General features: G+C 40.7%; 1 protein-coding gene across 1 annotated transcript in view; it reads right to left on the bottom strand.

The window, feature by feature from the left end:
* Nucleotides 1-14,807: 14,807 nt before the first annotated feature.
* The window catches only part of cdc5l (CDC5 cell division cycle 5-like (S. pombe)), a 43,684-nt gene continuing 37,389 nt past the window's right edge, over nucleotides 14,808-21,102 (bottom strand). Inside the window, exons 15-16 of the mRNA XM_055635555.1 lie at nucleotides 16,503-16,715; nucleotides 14,808-15,286 (exon numbers count right to left, since the gene is read on the bottom strand). Coding sequence (XP_055491530.1) covers nucleotides 15,179-15,286; nucleotides 16,503-16,715 — 321 coding nt within the window. The 3' untranslated portion in view covers nucleotides 14,808-15,178. The remainder of the gene's footprint in view (nucleotides 15,287-16,502; nucleotides 16,716-21,102) is intronic.

Raw genomic sequence — 21,102 nt, 5'->3', positions numbered from 1 at the left:
GAGACCTGGTGTCGGGATTCTGTTCGGAAATATGTTTAAAAAAAAGATGGAGGTGGAACTTTGGTTGAAGAATTGCAGAAGTAGTTTGCTGCACTTATCCATGCTCTTGGAAAGAGCTACCCCATGAGTCTTATCTGCATGTCCTTTCTGAAACTTTTTTTTCCTTCAAGTTTAGTTTAGTTTAGAGATCAATGCAGAAATTGGCCCTTCAGCCGACTGAGTCTGCACCGACCAGTGATCCCCGCACATTAACACTATCCTTCAAACACTAGGGACAATTTACACTTATACCAAGCCAATTAACCTACAAACCTGTACGTCTTTGGAGTGGCAGGAAACCGAAGATCTCGGAAAAAATTCACGCATGTCATGGGGAGAGCATGCAAACTCCGTATAGGCAGCACGCATAGTCAGGATCGAACCCGGGTCTCTGGCGCTGCAAGCGCTGTAAGGCAGCAACTCTACCGCTGTGCCACATGCCGCCCTAAGTATTGTTGCAATTGTCTCCTAAAGTTATTATTGAATCAGGCTCCACAATCCTTTCAATACTTTCCAGATCATTACAACTAAACATTAAACAAAAAACATATCTTACCTCTGGTTCTTTTATGCTGAATTTATAATCTCTGGTTAGTGATCCTTCTGTCCTGGAAACAATTTCTTCTTATTTACCTTAAAGATTTTGAACAGATGTATTAGATCTCTTAATCTTCTCTCAGAAAATGTGAGCATTTTATTAGGTTTATCCGTAAAACTAAGTTTTTCATCAGTGCCGCAATTCCTGTATATTGGCTGTGCACCCTCTTTAAGGCTGTGACATCACTCCTAAGTTGTGCTACTCGGGATGAAAACAATATTCATTCAATTTCTAAAGTTTTTCTTTTTGCTTTTATCTCCAAGCCTCTGGTTATAAAATTATGGATTCTGTGGATATTCAACAGCTTTCTCAATTGGTACCGCATCTCTTCACAAATCTGAGCAACAACCCACCAAACATCTCAGCTCGTGGAGCCCCTGTAAAATTGCAGTATTTAGTTTAAATTACTTCACTTTTCTTCTTACACAGATACACCACTTCACACTTAACCTACAAACAACCCGCCCCCCCACCTCCCCTTTTTTTAATTGGAATTTGATTTTTTTATTTCTTGGGATAATTTGTCGATGTTTTTCTGGTAGCAAGCATGGTAATGATATACAATTATTGCCTTGCAGCTTCCATTATCCATCACCCACACACTGCTTGTACTGGGCCTCTTCTGCACCCCCCCCCCCCCCCCCCCCCCCCCCCTCCCAAATTTAATCTGCCCACTCCAACTTCTGTTATTCGGCCCCATACTCCACCATCATATCTCAATAGATTCAATCATCTGCTGCTCCTGATTATCTCCACTATCATGTCCCAGGCTTAGTTGTTAGCCCACTGCCGTCTCCTCTACCTGACTCCATCAATCCATCCCTCCTCACTTGGATTCACCTATATCGTGCGCCAGCTCTTGGCCCACCCCCTCCTCTTTATACTGGTTATCTCCCCTTCATAATGTTCAGATGAAGGGTCTTGACTCAAAATGTCAACTATCCATTTCCTTGCCTCACCCATTAAATTCTTCCGGCAGATTGTTTTATGCTCAGGATTCCAGCATCTGCAGTTTCTTATGTAATCAATCTGCTCTTACGGTTTATAAGGTCTTTTGCTGGCTGTGAGACCTTGTAAGATTACCTTCTATGTTTTCAAGCCAGATGGTGGCAGCTTCAGCACAGCTGTTCACATTGCCATTTTGGAGTAGAATGAGACTTTAATACAATGCAAGAGAAATAGGAGAATAAAATCTTTGCTGATACCAGGTCTCTATTTTAGCACATGATTAATAATATTGGCCAAATACAAATCAAAAACAATCTACCATTGTAAGTCAACAATTCACAATAATATGCATTTACAGCCTCTTGAGACAAAAACCTCTAAAGCAGAATCATAAATATATACATTACATTTTTCAGTCAGTAAAGAGAGAACATTTGAAATTCTTGAATATTAAATCCAGATGCTTCTTAAAATTTAAGGCTATGTTCTTTTAAGTCACAAGTAATTGAAAAAATGAAAGAGGAACTTCAGTTTTGTCAAGTTATCCCAACAGTACAGATTAAAAACTAGGTCAAATTTTAATTTAGAAAATATGTTTTGGAGTACAACTACATTACAAATATTCATTTCACAACATTTATCAAATACAATCAGGCATGATGTACTTAAATTTCTGTTTTGACAATTGACTAGTTACGATGGCATATTGAAAGCATACAGTTTCTGATGTTTATTCGACAAGTTTTTACTAGGTAGTTCACTGCTGTACTTAGACCACCCTGAAGTATGGAGTATTAAGTTTGGAAGGAAACAGAGCAATCCTTAATTGAATAGAAAACAATCCATTGTTATTTACTTGACAAACAGGGTTAGCACTACTTACAGTCTACTGTCTAAACATTATTTATTATAATTCAAAATTGTTTGCTTGTAAAGTTAAACACATTTTATTTATAACTATTAATATATCAGGAAGGTTCCCACGCAGTATTTTTTCTTGATTGGGAATCATTCGTGTGTAGGGATAGTAACAGACTAAATGAAGTAGTCTAGGCATTTTATCATCATTATTAGTCTTATAACACCAAAGAATATTTTATTCAACAGGGAAATCTCATATACATGAGGATTTATGAGGAAACTTACTTTCTACTGATCTAATTGATGATGATGATTTGTGATTACAGTAGTACCAAACTAAAAACTACCAGCATCACAGGTGAGGCAGGGAATGATTTAGACACTGATTGATTATGATTAGTGATGGATAGTGATCAGGAGAGAATGGATATTTGCACATGCAAATTATTACACTGATGCCCAGTCTTTTATTCTGGGTATTTCACCTTTCAAATAGTTTCCGAATACTTGAATTTCATGAATACATCAATCAATCAATCAATCAATCAATCAATCAATCAACCTTTATTGTCATCTTGCAAGCAACAGTTGTACAGTGCAAAATGAAAAGACGTTTCCCAGTGAATAGCGGAGCATCGCACGTGAAATTTAAAACATTTCACACATAATAACACTAAAAACAATCCAGTCCCTGATGGAACAGTATAAATAGTTAAAAGCAGGTAAAAACACAATGTTAAAATACAATAAACCAATCATAAAAAATGTCCGGGGCAGCTGATTTGAGTGGCCAGTGCCAGTTATTAAAGTGTCTGTGCCAGCCACACAATCAAGTGACTGTGAGTACAGAGTGACTGTTTAGCAGCCTCACAGCCGGTGGTAGGAAGCTGTTTAGCAGTCTTGTAGTCTGGGCTTTGATGCTTCGATATCTCTTGCCTGATGGCAGGAGATCCAGGTGTATGTGGAGGGGGTGCAGTTTGTCCTTAGCAATTCTCTGAGCTTTTTTCAGACAGCGGCTCTGGAACAGTTCTTGTACTGAGTAGTTTGTCTTAAGTTATTGCTGAAAGCTTATTCACAATAAGCCAAGAAAGCTTGTTCACAATAAGCCAAGCCAAACATCATTTGATTAACTTCGAGATGAGTTAATTTAATTGTTTTTTTTTACTTCATACTATTTTATAATCTTGGTGATAGGACTATCCTATGTTTTGTTCCCACACAATTATGGACCAAAAATTCATTTGTTTATGAAAATATGCATCAAAGCCACGAGCAATGTTGTATAATGCAATGTGCAGAAAATTACTAAACATCAGTCTTTATAGTTGCAATGCATATTGTTTTCAGTCTTACCATTGAACTGCATTTTAAGTACATCTTAACACAGTGCCCTCCATAATGTTTGGGACAAAGACCCATCATTTATTTATTTGCCTCTGTATTACAGAATTTGAGATTTGTAATAGAAAAAAAATCACATGTGGTTAAAATGCACATTGTCAGATTTTATTAAAAGCCATTTTTAGAAATGTTCGTTTCACCATGTAGGATTACAGCTGTGTTTATACATCGTTCCCCCCATTTTAGGGCACCCTAATGTTTGGGACACATGGCTTCACAGGTATTTGTAATTGCTCAGGTGAGCTGGATCAGCGTTTGAAGCTCCGGAGTGTTGGGCCTGCTGCTTCAACGTCGCGGTGCTGTGGTTTGCAGAGCTTCCAACGCGGGCAGTGCTGACTTCAACATCGCGGAGTCCTGGGATCCCTTTGCTGAGGGCCGTCAGCATGAATCTCCACTGTGGACTTCGGGAGCCGCGGTCTCCGGTAGGAAGTGGCCGATTCGGAAGTCCAAGCCCCTGAGAATGTTCTCCCATTCCGACGTCGGAGTTCCATCATCCAGCGAGAGGGCCTGAACATCGGCCCGCCCATAGCGGCGACAGCGAGGGGTTCGGGAGCCCCCCGACCACGGGTGAACAACAGAGGAGGATGACTGAACTTTGGTGCCTTCCCTCACAGTGGGAAACTTTGATTCCGCTGTGTGGGGATGTCTATGTTAAAGACTATCGTGTTCTGTGCGCTTTTTTATACGTATAGCTGTATGGTGACCACAAATTTCACTGTACCAATTGGTACATGTGACAATAAATGTCTCTTGTCTTGTCTTATTTAATTGCCTCCTTATGCAGGTATGCAAGCTCTCGGCACCTAGTCTTTCCTCCAGTCTTTCCATCACCTTTGGAAACTTTTATTGCTGTTTATCAACATGAGGATCAAAGTAGTGCCAATGAAAGTCAAAGAAGCCATTATGACACTGAGAAACAAGAATAAAACTGTTAGAGACATCAGCTAAACCTTCGGCTTACCAAAATCAACTGTTTGGAACATCATTAAGAAGAGAGACCTGGTGAGTTTACTAAACGCAAAGGGATTGGCAGGCTTAGGAAGACCTCCACAACTGATGACAGAAGAATTCTCTCTATAATAAAGAAAAATCCCCAAACACCAGTCCGACAGATCAGAAACACTCTTCAGGAGTCAGGTGTGGATTTGTCAATAACCACTGTCTGCAGAAGACTTCATGAATAGTAATAAAGAGGCTACACTGCAAGATGAAAACCATTGGTTAGCGGCAAAAATAGTAAGATTAAACGAGAACTTTCCAGTTTGAAGTTTGATCTGTATTTTATGAGGAGTTACGATGAGGGATTACGTGAAGAAGCCCGCCAGGACACATGCGTGTCATTCTTCAAAGCAGCGGTGTGAAATCACAGATAACTGTAATGACTAAACATAGTAAGATTAGAGAAGAGATACCAGTTAAGTATATTATCAAGGGTGGGAGCGGAGGGCACGTAATCCCTCATCGTAACTCCTCATAAAATACAGAACAAATTTCAAACTGGTAAGTTCTCGTTTAATCTTACTATTTTACTTCGGAGTCACGTGAGTGACTACGTGAAGATTTTAAAGCTCTGTGATTTCATGCCGTGGAAACGAGTCCATGCATCACGTCTGCCTTGATGACTGTAGGAGGAATTGTGTTAACATAATTTGGACATGAATTCGACATTGAAATCATAAAATTTATTAACACAAAATTATAACCCCTTTTTATGGGTTTAAATTAATTTACAGACCTTAAAATTGTTTCTGCAAACGTTCCAGGTTTCATTACTGGTTTGTTGTAAAATAATTGGAATGTTTTTTCCCCTGACCATCCTGCTGCCTTGAGGATTTGGTCCATTGGTTCATCCAACTGTATCGGTGCCGATGTAGCTGCAGCCCTGGTGGAATGAGATTTTAAAATATTAGTATCCACCCCAGCCTGTGTTAGCACCTGTTTCAGCCATCTTGAGATGGTCTGGACCGTCACTCTTTTGTGTGGTTGCTTGTGGCTGACCAAAAGTGCCTTCTCATTGCCTCTTAGGATTTTTGTTTTCGCCATCTATACAGAGACGGTCATCTGTTGGGTATGACCTAAATTGTATATTGAGGCCTGCTGATCCCTGTCTGTTCTGCTTTACTAATTCATAGATATGAAACGTAATATTTTCTGTTGAGGAAGTCATGTTTGTAGATCAGTGCATGCTCCTTTAACATAGTGACCTCACCACTACTAACCACTCCACATTATCTTCAGTATAATTGTAGCCTCCCCACCTCTATATCTCCCTTCCTTCCTTCCTCCTTCCTTCACCGCCCCGGTCACAGGCTGCTGGAGCCCCTCCAAGGAGCAAACCGTGCGATCGCCCACCCGACTGCTTCTCCTTCATCCATCGCCTTCCTCCTTCTGTTTATAGCCGGAGCCGGGAGCCAGCGACAAACTCAACCCCAAGAAGTGCCGTTTCCGCGTCCCGGAGGTCACGTACGTGGGCCATGTCTTCACAGCTGAGGGTCTGAAGCCAGACCCACAGAAGACAGCTGCGGTCTCGGGGATGCCCGCTCCGACCGACATGCCCAGCCTGCAGTGCTTTCTGGGCATGGTGAACTACCTGGGGAAATTCATTCCCGACCTCAGCGAGCTGAGTGCACCCCTGATGGAACTGTCCAAGAAGGACACTGCCTGGGTTTGGTTTCCGCACCATCAGACGGCTTTCGAAGCCCTGAAGTCCCAGCTGGTTCGCGCCCCTACTCTCAAGTTCTTCGACTTGAAGCGCCCTATCATCCTCACCTGCGATGCCTCGAAGTTCGGTCTCGGCGCCGCCTGCTTGCAGCTCTACGACGGCCTGCAACTGCCTGTCTCCCACGCTTCCCGCACCATGACCCCTGCTGAGCAGCGTTACGCTCAGATTGAGAAGGTCTGCCGTGTGCTATCATAGTCGATGACATCCTGGTGTATGGGAGGGACGTTGCCGAGCACGACCTCCACCTCCGCCAAGTCCTGGATAGGGCTCGGGCGATTAAGCTCTATCTCTCTCTCTAGGGATGAGGCAGAAAGGAGGGAATGCGTAAATAAACAATTTCCCCCCAATGCAGCGAAAATGCATCTGTCGCCGTTGCCCCAGGGTCTGGTTCCCATGAAACATAATTTGATAACTGGTGGTTAAGTCTGGATGCGAATAGATCGATATCTGGTGTTCCATATTTTGCTGTAATATCAACAAATACTTTTTTATTCAACATCCATTCGGTGTTTTCATTAAATTTGCGTGACCCGGTGTCTGCCACTAAATTTAGTCTTCCTGGTAGGTAAGTGGCTGATATCCAAATATCTCTCTGGATACACCATTGCCAAATTGTATTAGCCAGATTGTCACATGATGTCGATTTGGTTCCACCCATGTGGTTAATGTATGCTACCGCGGAGTTATTGTCTATCTGTAGTCTAACATGCTGGTCATATGACCCAGTACAATATGACTTTAGGCCATGGAATGCACCCAACATTTCCAGGTAGTTTATGCCCAGTGTGAGTAATAATGATGCCTCCTGAGCAGGCCATCTACCTCCACAGCTGGTGATGGTATTGGTGGCTCCCCACCCAAGTGCACTGGCATCAGTTTGTAGTACCATGGAAGGGTTACTGACAATGATTGGATTGGAACAAAGCCAGATGTTATCTATCCACCATTTTAGTTCCATTTTAGCTTTGATTGGTAGTTTCATAGGTCTGTCAAAGTGACCTGCATTAATTTAGAGTGTTTGTATTTTTGCTCTCTGTAAGTTTTGGTAATGTAGAGGTCCAAATTGTGTGGCTGGAATGGCAGCCACCATTTTGCCAATTACGTTTGCTACCAATCTGATGGATGGTTTGCTGATGTCAATGAGGTTATTGCAAGCCTCTATTAAATCTCTAGCCTTTCCCTTAGGCAGAGTCACCGACATGTGAACTGAGTCAATGGTGAACCCCAAATAGCCCATAGTAGTGGAAGGCGTTAGTTTAGATTTTTCTGGATGGATAATAAATCCCAGTTTTTCAAATAACTGTTTTGTGGCTGTTACAGTTTGTTTGGCCAATTCCAAAGTTTTGCCCACAATGAGAATGTCATCTAAATATGCCATGACCATGTGTTTACGTTTCCGTAGAAACGCTAGGGCTGGTTTCAAAATTTTTGTGAACAGCCTGGGGCTGATGTTAACTTATTTGGCAGTGCTTTATACTGCCAGTGTTGTCCCATCCAGTTGAATTTTAAGTAACATCTGTGGTCACCTCGTATAGGCACTGAATAGTAAGCATCTTTTAAATCGATGCTTGCCATGAAGTAACCTTTGGAAATTAATTGTTTAGCAGTAACAAAGGTTTCCATTTTGAAGTGAATATATTGTACAAATGTATTCAATTTTGTCAGATCTATGATGATGCGACAACCACCATCTTTTTTGTTTTTGGTAAATATATTGGACACGAATTCTAATGGTTCGTGTTGAGTTTTCTCAATTACACCTTTTACGTAAATCCGCTCCAGTTCAGCTTGCGCTTCTGATTTTTCTTTATCGGAAAGCACGAACATTTGGTTCGGTATATGTTGAACTGGAGGGCTGTACTTGTGTATAAACTCTATTGTATATCCCTGGATACTGCTTAAGATGTAAGTATCGGTTGTTAACATGCTCCATGCATTCAGAAAAGAGTGTAATCTCCCCCCAACCTCCATGCTCCCTGTATTTTGGAGGGAACCAGACCCACCTACCTCCATAGTTACCAGTGGCAGGTTTACTTCTTTTTGTAGGTTCTTCGCTGCTGTTGTTGCGCTGGTGTCTGGATTTTCGGTTTGGTTGGCGTTGGAGGTCCCCGCATCTTCCAAGAAGGCCGGCCTGGGCCATGGCCTAAAAAAGACTAATGTTTTGAGTACCGGGCCTTCGAGCTTTTGCCAGTGCTGCTGGTGGTGCTGGGGTAGGGGTGCTGTCTTTGGCTGTAGTGGGTTTTTGTTGGAGTCCCTTTTATTAGTCCCAGGGTTTTTGCTTCCTCATCGAGCTCCTTGACTTGCTTCAATAGGTTGCCTCCGAACAAAAGTATTGGTGGTTTTGTGGTCCCAGGTTTGCACAGTTCCATGAATTTTGGGTTTAGTGTGGGTTGAATGGCACTCTCCTGATGTTATTTATTTCATGTTGAGTGTTGCAGAGTAGTGCCAGTGCATCTTGTTGGTCCTGGGACATGTCCTTGTCATCCACTGCGCGGGCAAATGCTGTTATCCCTGCTGTTAGAAGTTTCAGTACTTTGTAATTTGACGTCCATACTTCTGACTCCTGTTCCAATGTGTTTCCATATACAGTTGTTTACTATTGGAACATTCAGGGATATGCAGTTGCCCGGTGCCAGGTGTCTTGATGTGGTGTCCAGTACAGCCTGTTCTTGTAACTGGTTTAGAGACATGTAGTCTACACTGGCAGCAAGCTTTGGCTCCAGATTTTGACCAGTCTGGTCTGGCTGTATGAAATTGGACACCATGTCCAGTAGGTTCTCTCGTTCCTGCACCCCTTGCACACTTGTCTTTCCTTCTGCGGACCCCTTCTTCCAGGTCAGCCCAGAACTGACCCGCAGTGCTCCCCTCTGATGAGGTAGAAGCACTGTGCAGCCCTTCAAGAGGTACTGCTGTGGGTTTATCATAGGGCCCACAGTGACCCGACTCCATCTCCCGGAGTCTGTTACGTTGGAGCAAATGCTCCACACACCGCTCCATCCGGCTCCAGCGCTCTCGGTCGCTGGCCGCCCGTGGTTGTTCAAAGTCGGACTCCTCTGAGTCCACGACCTGGTTTGTTTTGTGTCTAGCCTTACCGCCCGGCCGCGTGGATCTGGCCGGTGCAGAGGCGACATCGGGCACAGCTGATCCCACTATCGGTGATCCGAGTGCCGCTGGCTGCTGCTGGCTGCCCGCTGCTCTGCGGTCCTCCCTCACCAGCTTTGTCGCAGCCCTTATCTTCTTTGTTTTGTCCATGTTCCCACCTGTAGTTGGAAATGGAAACAAAAAAGACCGCAGAGTAAATGCTTACCTGCAAGTTGCGGCTTTCAAAACTGCCGCTACGGGGGAAACGTCGTTCCACCGCGTCTGACGTTTCGCAATGGATGTAGTGATATGACACACATGCATCCTGGCGGGCTTCTTCACGTAGTCACTCACGTGACTCCGAAGTAAAATAGGATGGCGATGTTACAGTTTGCCAAGAAGTACTTAAAAGAGCAACCACCATTCCGGAAAAAGGTCTTGTGGACAGATGATACGAAGAATAACATATCAGAGTGATGGCAAGAGCAAAGTATGGAGGAGAGAAGGAACTGCCCAAGATCCAAAGCATACAACCTCATCTGTGAAACACGGTGGTGGGGGTGTTATGGCCTGGGCATGTATGGCTGCTGAAGGTGCTGGCTTACTTATCTTCATTGATGATACAACTGCTGATGGTATTAGCATAATAAATTCTGAAGTGTATAGACACATCCTATCTGCTCAAGTTCAAACAAATGCCTCAAAACCCATTGGCTGGCGGTTCATTCTACAGCAAGACCTGTTCCCAAATATACTGCTAAAGCAACAAAGGAGATTTTCAAAGCTAAAAAATTGTCAATTTTTGAGTGGCCAATCCGAACCCAATTGAGCATGCCTTTTATACGCTGAAGAGAAAACTGAAGGGGACTAGTCCCCAAAACAAGCATAAGCTAATGATGGCTGCAATACAGACCTGGTAGAGCATCACCAGAGAAGACATCCAGCAGCTGGTGATGTCCATGAATCGCAGACTTCAAGCAGTCATTGCATGCAAAGGATATGCAACAAAATACTAATCATGACTACTTTCATTTACATGACATTGCTGAGTCCCAAACATTATGGTGCCCTGAAATGGGGGAACTATGAATAAACACTGCTGTAATTTCCACATGGTAAAATTAAAATGTATAAAAATGGCCTTTATTAAAATCTGACAATGTGCACTTTAACCATGTGATTTTTTTTTATTACAAATCTCAAATTGTGGAGTACAGAGGCAAATAAATAAATGATGGGTCTTTGTCCCAAATGTTATGGAAGGCACTGTAGCTTGAGGGCATTTAGGGATTAGCGCTGCACATTAGGGCAGATGACTTGAAGGTATTTCAGTGGTGCTGTCAAATATTAAGCACCTCTGATGCCCAATAGGATGTCACGTCTTCAGAGGTAGATTCCCTGAACAAGGCTTGTGGAGGTTGTAACATATCTTCTCATTAAAACATTTATAACAATATGTAAAACATGCATTGCACATCAACTGACATTACTGATCCTGTGTGTTTGAGTACCCTACATGCACAATGAAAAATATGTGACTGATAATGCTAGGAGGATGCGAGAATGTAGGTTCGTACTCGCCTCCTACATTTTGGGTTCGACTGGTGCTTGGAAGTGAATGAAGAGGTGTGAATATAAGGAGTTGCTAATAAGCTCATGTGTTTAGTCATGGTGGCGAAAGACAAAGTGGTCACCCAATCTTTAGTACCTTGAATGACCTGGTCATGTAATCATCAAAAACATATTTTTCTTAAACGAGTAGAGGGCTAAAACCAAAGTGCATGAAAAACCTAAGTTATTAATATGTAAAAAACTGAAAATTGAAAGCCAGTGCACCAACAGTATATTACTGTTTGCAACGGAGCAAAAATAATAAGGAAGTGCAGCTCCAGGGACATTGGCTGGGAATTTGTTCGTGATTGCCACAGGTTTCACATGGAACTGTCAGCACATCTCAGTATAAATTCTCGGTTGAACACAAAAGTACTATAACTGGTTGGCTGAGCTTCATTTGAATTTTTCTACCTGCGTTTTGACATTGGACTGCACACCAAATCCATTTATGGAGCAATTCCCATGGAGATATGCTGGAATCATACCCCAGAATCTGCACCAGGCGAGAATTGGCTCAGGAACAGAATCTATTCATTTGAAAAAAGGAGAGTGAATGATAAGGGTAAATGAGTTAATTTTATTGATTCCCATAATTTGAATGCATTTAAAAATACTTAATGTTTTAATTATTTAATTGAATCTTTATCGTTTTTAAAATGCTTCTGAACATCAGTGATACTCAAGATGTACCTTGCACATACAGGTTGACAGCCAGCAAAGCTTAGAGGACCTGTCCCACTAACGCAACTTTTCAGCGTCTGTCTTTGACCTCCAAGCTTGAGGGTACTCGCCTGAAAAACCGCGAGCTGGATCGACCGTCAACACACACACACACAAACAATAGACAATAGGTGCAGGAGTAGGCCATTCGGCCCTTCGAGCCAGCACCGAGTGAGCGAGCAAACACATCGCAAAGGCAGGGGCCAGGGAAAGCGGGGGAGCGTTATCTGAAATCACACCCGCGATGAACAGGAAGGTAAAAGACGGCTGGCACAATGTACGGTAAGTCCTTTAGAGAGCGGGGGGGGGGGGGGGGGGGGGGGGGGGGGGGGGGGGGGACAGAGGGGGAGAGAAAAGGGAGAGAGGGGGAGATAGAAGGGAAGAGAAGGAGTGGAGACATTTTTAAGAAGCCAGACAACATAATAAAGTTTAGCGGGCATTTAACATTACCGGTCGGTTTTCCTTGGTTCTGAAAACTCCAATGAGCCAATTAAAATGCCCGTTCAGCAAGGAGATTGCCTACGGCTACCTCGACCCCACTCCACTGCACTACAAAAGAACCATGACGACCAATTTTTACTTGGGGAAAATTTTACAGCACAGCAAAATTCCTACAGCCATTAGGCTATTAAACACGACAACAAATAAGCTCTGAACTCCACCAGACATTATTATTGCACTATATTTGTTATTTATTGAGTATGTGTGCATGTGTATATATACACACTGAACTTTTTTTCTCCCGTTATGTACTATGCTTACATATTCTGTTGTGCAAGCAAGAATTTCATTGTCCTACCATCTGGAAACTAATGCCAATAAAACACTTGACCACATGAGTTTCCTCCGGGTGCTCCGGTTTCCTCCTACACTCTACAGACGTACAGGTTTGTAGGTTAATTGGCTTCAGTAAATATTGTAAATTGTCTCTAGTGTGGGGAATAGTGTTAGTGTATGGAGTGATCGCTGGTCGATGCGGACGTGGTGGGCCGAAAGTCCTGTTTCCACAATGTATCTCTAAACTAAACAGTGGTGCTGGAATTATGGAAGGATGACCCAGCAAATAAAAAACAAGATAAAGGCAGCAGGAACAAATTATCTTATTCTTGAAGCCCATGAATAAACTGATGGGTTCAAAGATTAGAAAAGGAAGTTTTGTGGTTCTTAACAATAGCATTACATATCAATCAAATAATTTATGGAGAAAATAGCAAGGGCAATGTAATGTAATGATGTTTCCACTAGTGGGAGAGACCAGGACTAGAGGTCATAGCCTTCTATTAGGAAGGAGATGAGGAGAAATGTATTTTGTCAGATGATGGTGAATCTGTGGAATTCTTTGCCACAGAAGGTTGTAGAGGCCAGGTCAGTGGATATTTTTAAGGCAGAGATACATAGATTTTTGATTAGTACAGGTGTCAGAGGTTATAGGGAGAAGGCATGAGAATGGGGTTAGGAGGGAGAGGCATGATTGAATGGCGAAATAGACTTGATGGGCCGAATGGCCTAATTCTACTCCTATCACATGACCTTATAACATGACTAATCTACATATTTCCCCCCAAAAATTGCTATAGCAAAAATTGCTATGAAGATGACTTCATATATCACTCGTGAATCAAGTTTCAAGCAAATTATGTCAAAGAACCATCTAGGATATAATTAAAGCTGTATAATTCATAATCATATAGAAACAATTTAGTACAATTATTTCTGTAATTTTTCTTGGTATCTCTTGCTTCTATTTTTTGTGAACATAGGAGTCAAACTTCAATTGTCCCAGTGCTGATATTTTTTAGAAAAGTATTCAATATTCTTTTGAGTATATTTATTTTAGTTTAGAACAGGTTGTAATTCGAGAATCAGGAAGTTAAGTCAAGGAATAAACAAATAGTTTTCTTTAATTGACTTATTATATTAATGCTATTTGGATCATGTTCCTGACCAGGGGTTTCATCTTTCCTCAGTGTCATTTGGTTTCTTCCCACAGTAATATTTCACAAATTGTACCTCTGCTAAATGCTCAGTATTAACCCTCAATTTGCTTTTTACACATCAAATAATCTAATCTTTTCCTGTAGGTTAAGTTTACTGTGTCATAAAATAGTAAGAATCTCTCCAAAAGTGAAACGCCGAACTCCCAGGACTAGGAGAACCCGAAATGTCACCCATTCCTTCTCTCCATTGATGCTGCCTCACCCGCTGAGTTACTCCAGCATTGTGCCCACCTTTGATTCTATCTAGCATCTGCAGTTCTTTCTCACATATCTATTTGAGAGTTCCACATTCACCCATTTAAACCTTACACATTTAATTATATATTCCGTTCCTTACACATTAAATACACATTAGCTTGTCTAATGAACAGATGCTCTAATAACACAAACTCTGACCCATTTGTACCATCCTATTTTAGGTATAGCAAGCAACAGGAAATCTATGTATCCAAAAAGAGATGGAAACATCAAACAAATAATTTAGTTTGACAAAAAACTATTGCTGTGAAATAAATTTCACTGCACATCTCGTATGTGTATGTGACAAATAAACTTGACTTGACTTGACTTGAATTAATCAGAGGGTTTACCATTTTAAATACTGTTCTCTTAAGTACTAATTTAGTGCAAGACAGACTACCGTGTGCAGGTTCAACCTTCCCATTTGGTTGAGACCAATAAATGTCAAGATTTGTGTTTCTTTCATGCCTTTTGTCAAAGTTTAAAAGCTGATCATCAAATTTAAACTTTCAGTAATTTAATCTTTGTGTTTACTGACAAAGATTTCATTATTTCTGCTGAAAATAAAGTTGAACAATACAGAGAATAAACAAATTTCACATTTTATTAGAATTTTACTCAAATCACAGTACAAATCACTCTTTCCATCAGTTTAACATACAATTAAGAAATGGTCAGAAAATATTTGACTACTGAAGCGATGAGAGTAGGCCAGCGTAACATTTTTTCTTCTTGCAGTACTGACAGAGAGGAACATTACTCCATATATTACTTAGATTCTCCATGTGGAATATACAAAGGATCCATATATACTACAGCAAAATTAGTACAATTTGCACGGGGTGACACCTTGAAGTTTCCTTTATTATCATTATTGTCACAGAAAATACCTTTTTAAATGGAGTTCACTGTACAGCGCAATGTTAAATGCATGCAGAGCAGAGGTTGTTCCATTTATCAATACTTGGCAGCCACAAGCCCTTCTTTTTCCAGAAGCAGGTCTGCAAACCTTTGCTGGAGTTCCTTCTCTCTCTCCTGCTGTCTTGCAACATCTTCCCTCAAAGACTGAGTTTGGTGTTTGAAAAAGATATGGCAAATAATCACAATATTGTTTATAAACAGACAAAAATTTCAAAGCTAAGACGTAATACTTTGTGGACCACACTTCAAAGGCAGAAAATAAAGTTTCACCTTTAAGTTATGCAGTGAAATATCATCCATTTAAAAAGATTTTCTAGAACCTATTTTTAAATACTTTGCAACAACACAGTATAATGGTCCCAAAACAGTGTTTTGATGAAAGGTTATCGACCCGGAAATTTTTTCTATCCACAAATGCTGACTTGTGGACTGCTTCCAGATATTTCAATTTTTATTACTAACATATATTAGTCTTAAAAAAGTTTATCTTACCAAATACAGAAATTGGTATTTAATCTAGTTGAGATAGTTCAGATTTTCCTATAATATACCATTTGTAAGTAACATACGTTACTTGAATTCAGAATTTATTCGCCAATGAACTTCTACATGTCTGTCGAGGGAAATGTAAATGTACAATTCTAGGGAATTAATATTTTACACAAGGTTACCAACTTACCATTTTGTTCAATAAAAAACAGGTCAAAAATTGTATTGACCCTTTCATAAAGCATATGCATTCATTCCTCCCTTACTCTCCATATTAAAGCCCAATCTATATGGAATTTTATGTGAAGATTCCAAGTGAAAGCGGGATGTTATGTAAGATTTGTAAGAATTTTTTTTTTCTTGTACCAGAAAATGTCCAATACCAATGGAAGTGGTTGTACAAATAACAGAAAACATCCCCCATCACTTTGGATTTAGGTAATTTAATGTGCCTGAGATTTAAGCTTGTTATTTTGTGCAAGGGTCGCATTCAAATTACAAGTTTCTGCAATTATAAAGAATGACAGTCTTGCTTTCTGATAGTCAATAGCTGTGACATGAAGGCAGAGTCGGTAACTGCAAAAACTGATTCCACGATGTGATAGGCAGCAACATTCCTCAACATTTGTCATTCAATTCTAGCACGGTCTATTTCTGTATTATCAAATTTTCAGTATTATATTTCTTGATTTTATTTGTTTTGCTCTTAACCCCAATTTTCCAAATATCCTTTTGACATATTTGCATAACATGAACTTAAAACTGTATTAATAGTGCATTTGAAAGCATTATGACGCTTGAATAATTGACTATAAAGCAAACCATCTGATTTCACAAACCTCACAAAAGAAACAAATGTTGTCAGAATTACCTCTTGCCTTCTTGGTATAGCAATATCTTCATGCTTCTTCAATTCCTCAAAGGTGCATAATTCTAAATGTGCCTGTTCAATCTGATCCCACTGATCGCTCAACTGTTTCATAAGCCCTGTAGCACGCGACTGATAACCACCAAGCAGGATCTTCAGCTTTTTCTCCATTTTTGCTGCCTGTTTTGCTTCTGTGGTCATATGATTTCTGTTGGTCTAAACACAAAAAAAAATGCAATTTCAAGATATACTGCCACCATTTCCTAGAATTAAAATTGTTATTAGAAATTACCTACTGCATATTTTATAAATGAATGTGATTTAAGACTTTGACCTTGTGAAAATTCAAAAATGTCATGCTTATTTTTTGTCTAATCATCACATAGGAATAGGAATAAATCATTCAGTTCCTTGCACCCACTCTACTGCACAGTCAGGTTATGTCTGATTTTTTTTAATCTCAGTGTCACAACTTCATAACCTTACATTTTCTTAATATCTAAAAATCTATTAATACTTGTTTTAAATATATCCAGCAGCTAGGCCTCCACAGCCACCTTGGTAATGAATTCCAAAGCTGTAACCTTTGGCTCGTGACAGCCTTGTCAATTCCCCATTTACCTTGTCAAAAACCTTAAATTTCATACGTTTCAATTTCATGGTTCATTATTTTAAACTCGAAGGAGTGTAGGCCAAGTATGTTTAATCTCTCAATGTATTACAGACTCATTATCCCTGGAATCAATCTGGTGAAACTTTATTGCTTTCCATCTTTTGCAACTGTTTCCTTCTAAGGAGCGTAGAATCCAGATGCCATGGTTATATACAAAAGGCGCTAGATTCAATGTTCTTGAATACAATTGTAAGAAAGACAAATATATTGCATGGTTTCTAAATGCATTCACTTCCAATGTTAAAGGAAACCCAGATCTTTTTGTTCACCAACACCTTTCAATCTCTTACCACTTAAAGTAAAATTCTGCTTTTCTATTTTGGCAGGTATTTGAGGCACGTATTGTCAGAACATTTAAAAGACATCTGGACAGCTACATGGATAGGAAAGGTTTAGAAGGATATGGGCCAAAAGCAGGCAGGCGATACAGGTGTGGATGGGGACCACTTGGTTGACATGGGCAAGTTAGACCAAAGGGGCAGTATGAGTCTATAATTCTATGCTTTTGATTCTAGCTAAGCATTTGAATAGCACATTCAATTTCAAAAGTGGTAGAGGGTAGGCTAAATAAGATAAAGTGATAAACTACTCCAATTCTTGGATATAAACTGCAAGAGAGAAAATGCATAGACAGGGGGGGAAAAGAGGCAAGTTTAGAAATTTGGTGCATAGTTTTGTTATAAAAAGACATTTCAGGAAGTGTGTTGACTTTATTGGCATAGGGAGCTGTGAAGCATGATTAAACTGAAAATATTATTTTACCCTCCATTATAAAAGTTTTTTCTGAAATAATGAACTGCATGAGGATTTCGCAAGCATTGGATTTCCGAGTAAAACTGATACTGATTATATTAAAATAAACCAGTAAAAGTGCTCAATGCTGCAGTATAAACATCTGCCTCAATAATTCAGAATCAACCAATGCAAAGTTCTGTGAATTAATACCAGTGAAAAGATAACAAGATCCAGTCTGTAGACACGTGGTGTGAAAATTTAATCTTTTCACGGGTATCATTTTTAAAAAGTTATTATTTTGAATTATTTCTTAAATATCTCTATTATGTACTTTAAAAAAAAATCCTGATTTTGAGATTCAGTGGTAAAATGAGTATAGGTTCACCACTGATTTCCTGGCATTGTTGGTTCTAGAGCCTTTCTGGATTATCTGTTTTGCCGGACCAACAGAGGTCACAGCCTACGAGAGGAGTCCAAAGATATTGGAACGGTCCACCCACCTGGGCAGCTGAGGAGCTGAGATATCGGCCCGCAAAGTCAGCCTCGGAAGTTGGCAATAAGAAAGGATTTGTCGGCTCCAGCCGGGCCGGAGTTCCAGAACCTCGGCCACAGGAAGCAAATTCGATCCACCCATCAGTCGGGGACATTGGCTAAGGGAACGGATCTGCTGACTTTGGCAGAGCTGAATTTCCAGAGCCCTGGCCGCAGGGGGCAAATGTGACCCCGCCGATTAGAAGTTCTGATGAGGTCGAGATCGGCCACCTCGCCCAGCTTCGGCGCCACATTTCCGGGGGGACTTCCCGGGGAGATTTAAAGTGTGCTCTCGTCATTTTGTTTGAATTAAAGGAGGTGCCAGGCCACCAGTTGCCATCAGTGGTGGACGTGTATTGGTAAAGTCTTTTTAATATATAAAACAATCCATGAATTACACATTTTGCAAAATATTTTTGAGGCACATAATGAAGATAACTGTGCATTATACCTAAACAATAGTACAGATAATAAGGAAAATAAAAGTAACGAAGGCCACCCAGTACATCCATTTATAAGAAAATCCTCTGAAAGATATTGGCAAAAAATTGTTTTACCACATTTTTACAGTGCTAAATAGCGCTTTGGATCATCCCAACATTGTTTGTGATTTTCCATTGCAAGGTGCACAGAGCAGTGTTATTGGTTTACATGTGTAATGCAGTGGTATCACAGATATCAACAGCCAGCTTTTAAAAGGTCATATCAAAACATGTGGCAATCTTCAGTTAAAAGGGGGTATTGCTACTAAATGAATGGATACTGTGATGATTGAAGGTTAGTGGGAATGTGCTTCCAAACGTGAAAGGGAAAAATGGCCAAGTTGATGAACAACAGTGCACACAGGACACATGTACTTAGTATAAGGAGGGCATAGAGAATCCCCAAGGCTACATCTGGGAGCTCCTGGCAAGAGGCTGTCAGGGAGATCTTTATGAATGCCTGCACTTTAATAAACTGGCAATGCAGCCAAATCAACGAACCCATTCTGCATACTCCGATGGGGTGAATAAATGGTTAATGAAAGGGAATAATAACCCCCCCCCCCCTCCTCACAGGAGTATACAGTACACGTGACCATCCTATTGCAACAGTGAGTTTTAAACCATAAGATCATGCAGAGATAAGCAGTGGCAGCTTGGAATGATCCCGAGGTTGGGGAGTTGAGAGTAATTGTGACCTTGACCTTGGGCAGTCATGGTGGCACAGCGGTAGAGTTGCTGCCTTACAGCAAAAATGCAGCGCTAGAGACCCGGGTTCGATCCCAACTACGGGTGCTGTCTGTATGGAGTTTGTACATTTGCCCCGTGATCACCGTGGGTTTTCTCCGAGAACTTCGGTTTCCTCCCACACACCAAAGACGTACAGGTTTGTAGGTCAATTGGCTTGATTAATTGGCTTGATAAAAATGTAAAAATTGTCCAAGTTGGCGATATGCAGAGTACTGCCCTGCCAACTACAAAATTCAGAAGGTTCAGAAGGTTCTACACAAAACATCCAGGCATAGTGAGAGGCTGTGCAGGACAGTGCATTTCATGTTGTAAGAGGTAACCTTTTTCTGTGAGGACAAGGAATGCAGTTTGAGTCTCGATGCAGGGTCTTGACCTGAAACGTCAACAATTCTTTCTCGCCCACCCCCCTCCCAACAGATGTTGCTTGACCTGCTGAGTTCCTACAGCAGGTCAAGAGGCAGCTTGTTTTTTAACGCAGTTTGATTGTTGGTTCCGTGAACAGCACAAGTTGAGGGGAAATTAAGGCTCATAACATCAGGTTGTTCTGTGATTAAATAATTTTCCATACCAGTGAATCTGGAAAATCGTACACAGAGGACTATAGGGCACTGCACTATTGTCATTGTTAGAGAAAGTTTTGCATCAAGAAAAAGGTGCATGGGCAAATACACATTTCTCTAACTTCAATCTAACCTTGCATCTCCTCTCTCTCTGTCCCTACCCCACCCTAGTCGCTGTACTAGTTTCAATGTCGTCCTGTTGAGTTTCGTTGTCCGCAACATGTTATCACCTAGCCCGCAGCTAACTATGGCCTGTTTCCTTTATCATTGTTACTTTTTTTCATATCTTTCATTCATTTGTTCGATATCGTTTATATCCGACTATATCTCTCGTTACCCTTTTCCCGGACTCTCAGACTAAAGAAGGGTCTCGACTCGAAACGTCACCCATTCCTTTTCTCCAGAGGTGCTGTCTGACCCGCTGAGTTATTCCAGCTTTTTGTTTCTATTCAACCAAACCAAACTCAGGTGTTCAATTTCTCAATGGTAAAATATTGTTCTAATCTCATTGAAGTCTAATTTCAATTGCAAGGAGCCATTTGTTTTTGGAGGTGGGTGGAGCGATCTTTAGGACTAAATTCTTTCACCATCCACAATGTAGTCAATGCAACCATCATTTAAAAGCATTTGATACATTATTTCTAATTTTCATGTGGATAGGGGAAGCAGGAAAGGAAATAGCAATGCCTCAAAACCACCCCTAATTAACTGTATTTAATCCTTATCATTTTAATGCAAAATCACAGCCTGAGCTTTGAATTTTTTTAACTGAAATGGTGTTTGAGAGACTGGATTGGAGTAGAAAAATTAAAACAATTGAATTAAATAAACATCAAGATAGACTTTGAAACAACAGTGGCTGTGGATGTGCT

Source organism: Leucoraja erinacea, chromosome 5 (genome assembly GCF_028641065.1).
Source record: "Leucoraja erinacea ecotype New England chromosome 5, Leri_hhj_1, whole genome shotgun sequence".
NCBI classification, from domain to species: domain Eukaryota; kingdom Metazoa; phylum Chordata; class Chondrichthyes; order Rajiformes; family Rajidae; genus Leucoraja; species Leucoraja erinaceus.
The sequence above is the reverse complement of the archived record's forward strand: the minus strand, read 5'-3'. Positions and strand labels throughout refer to the sequence as shown.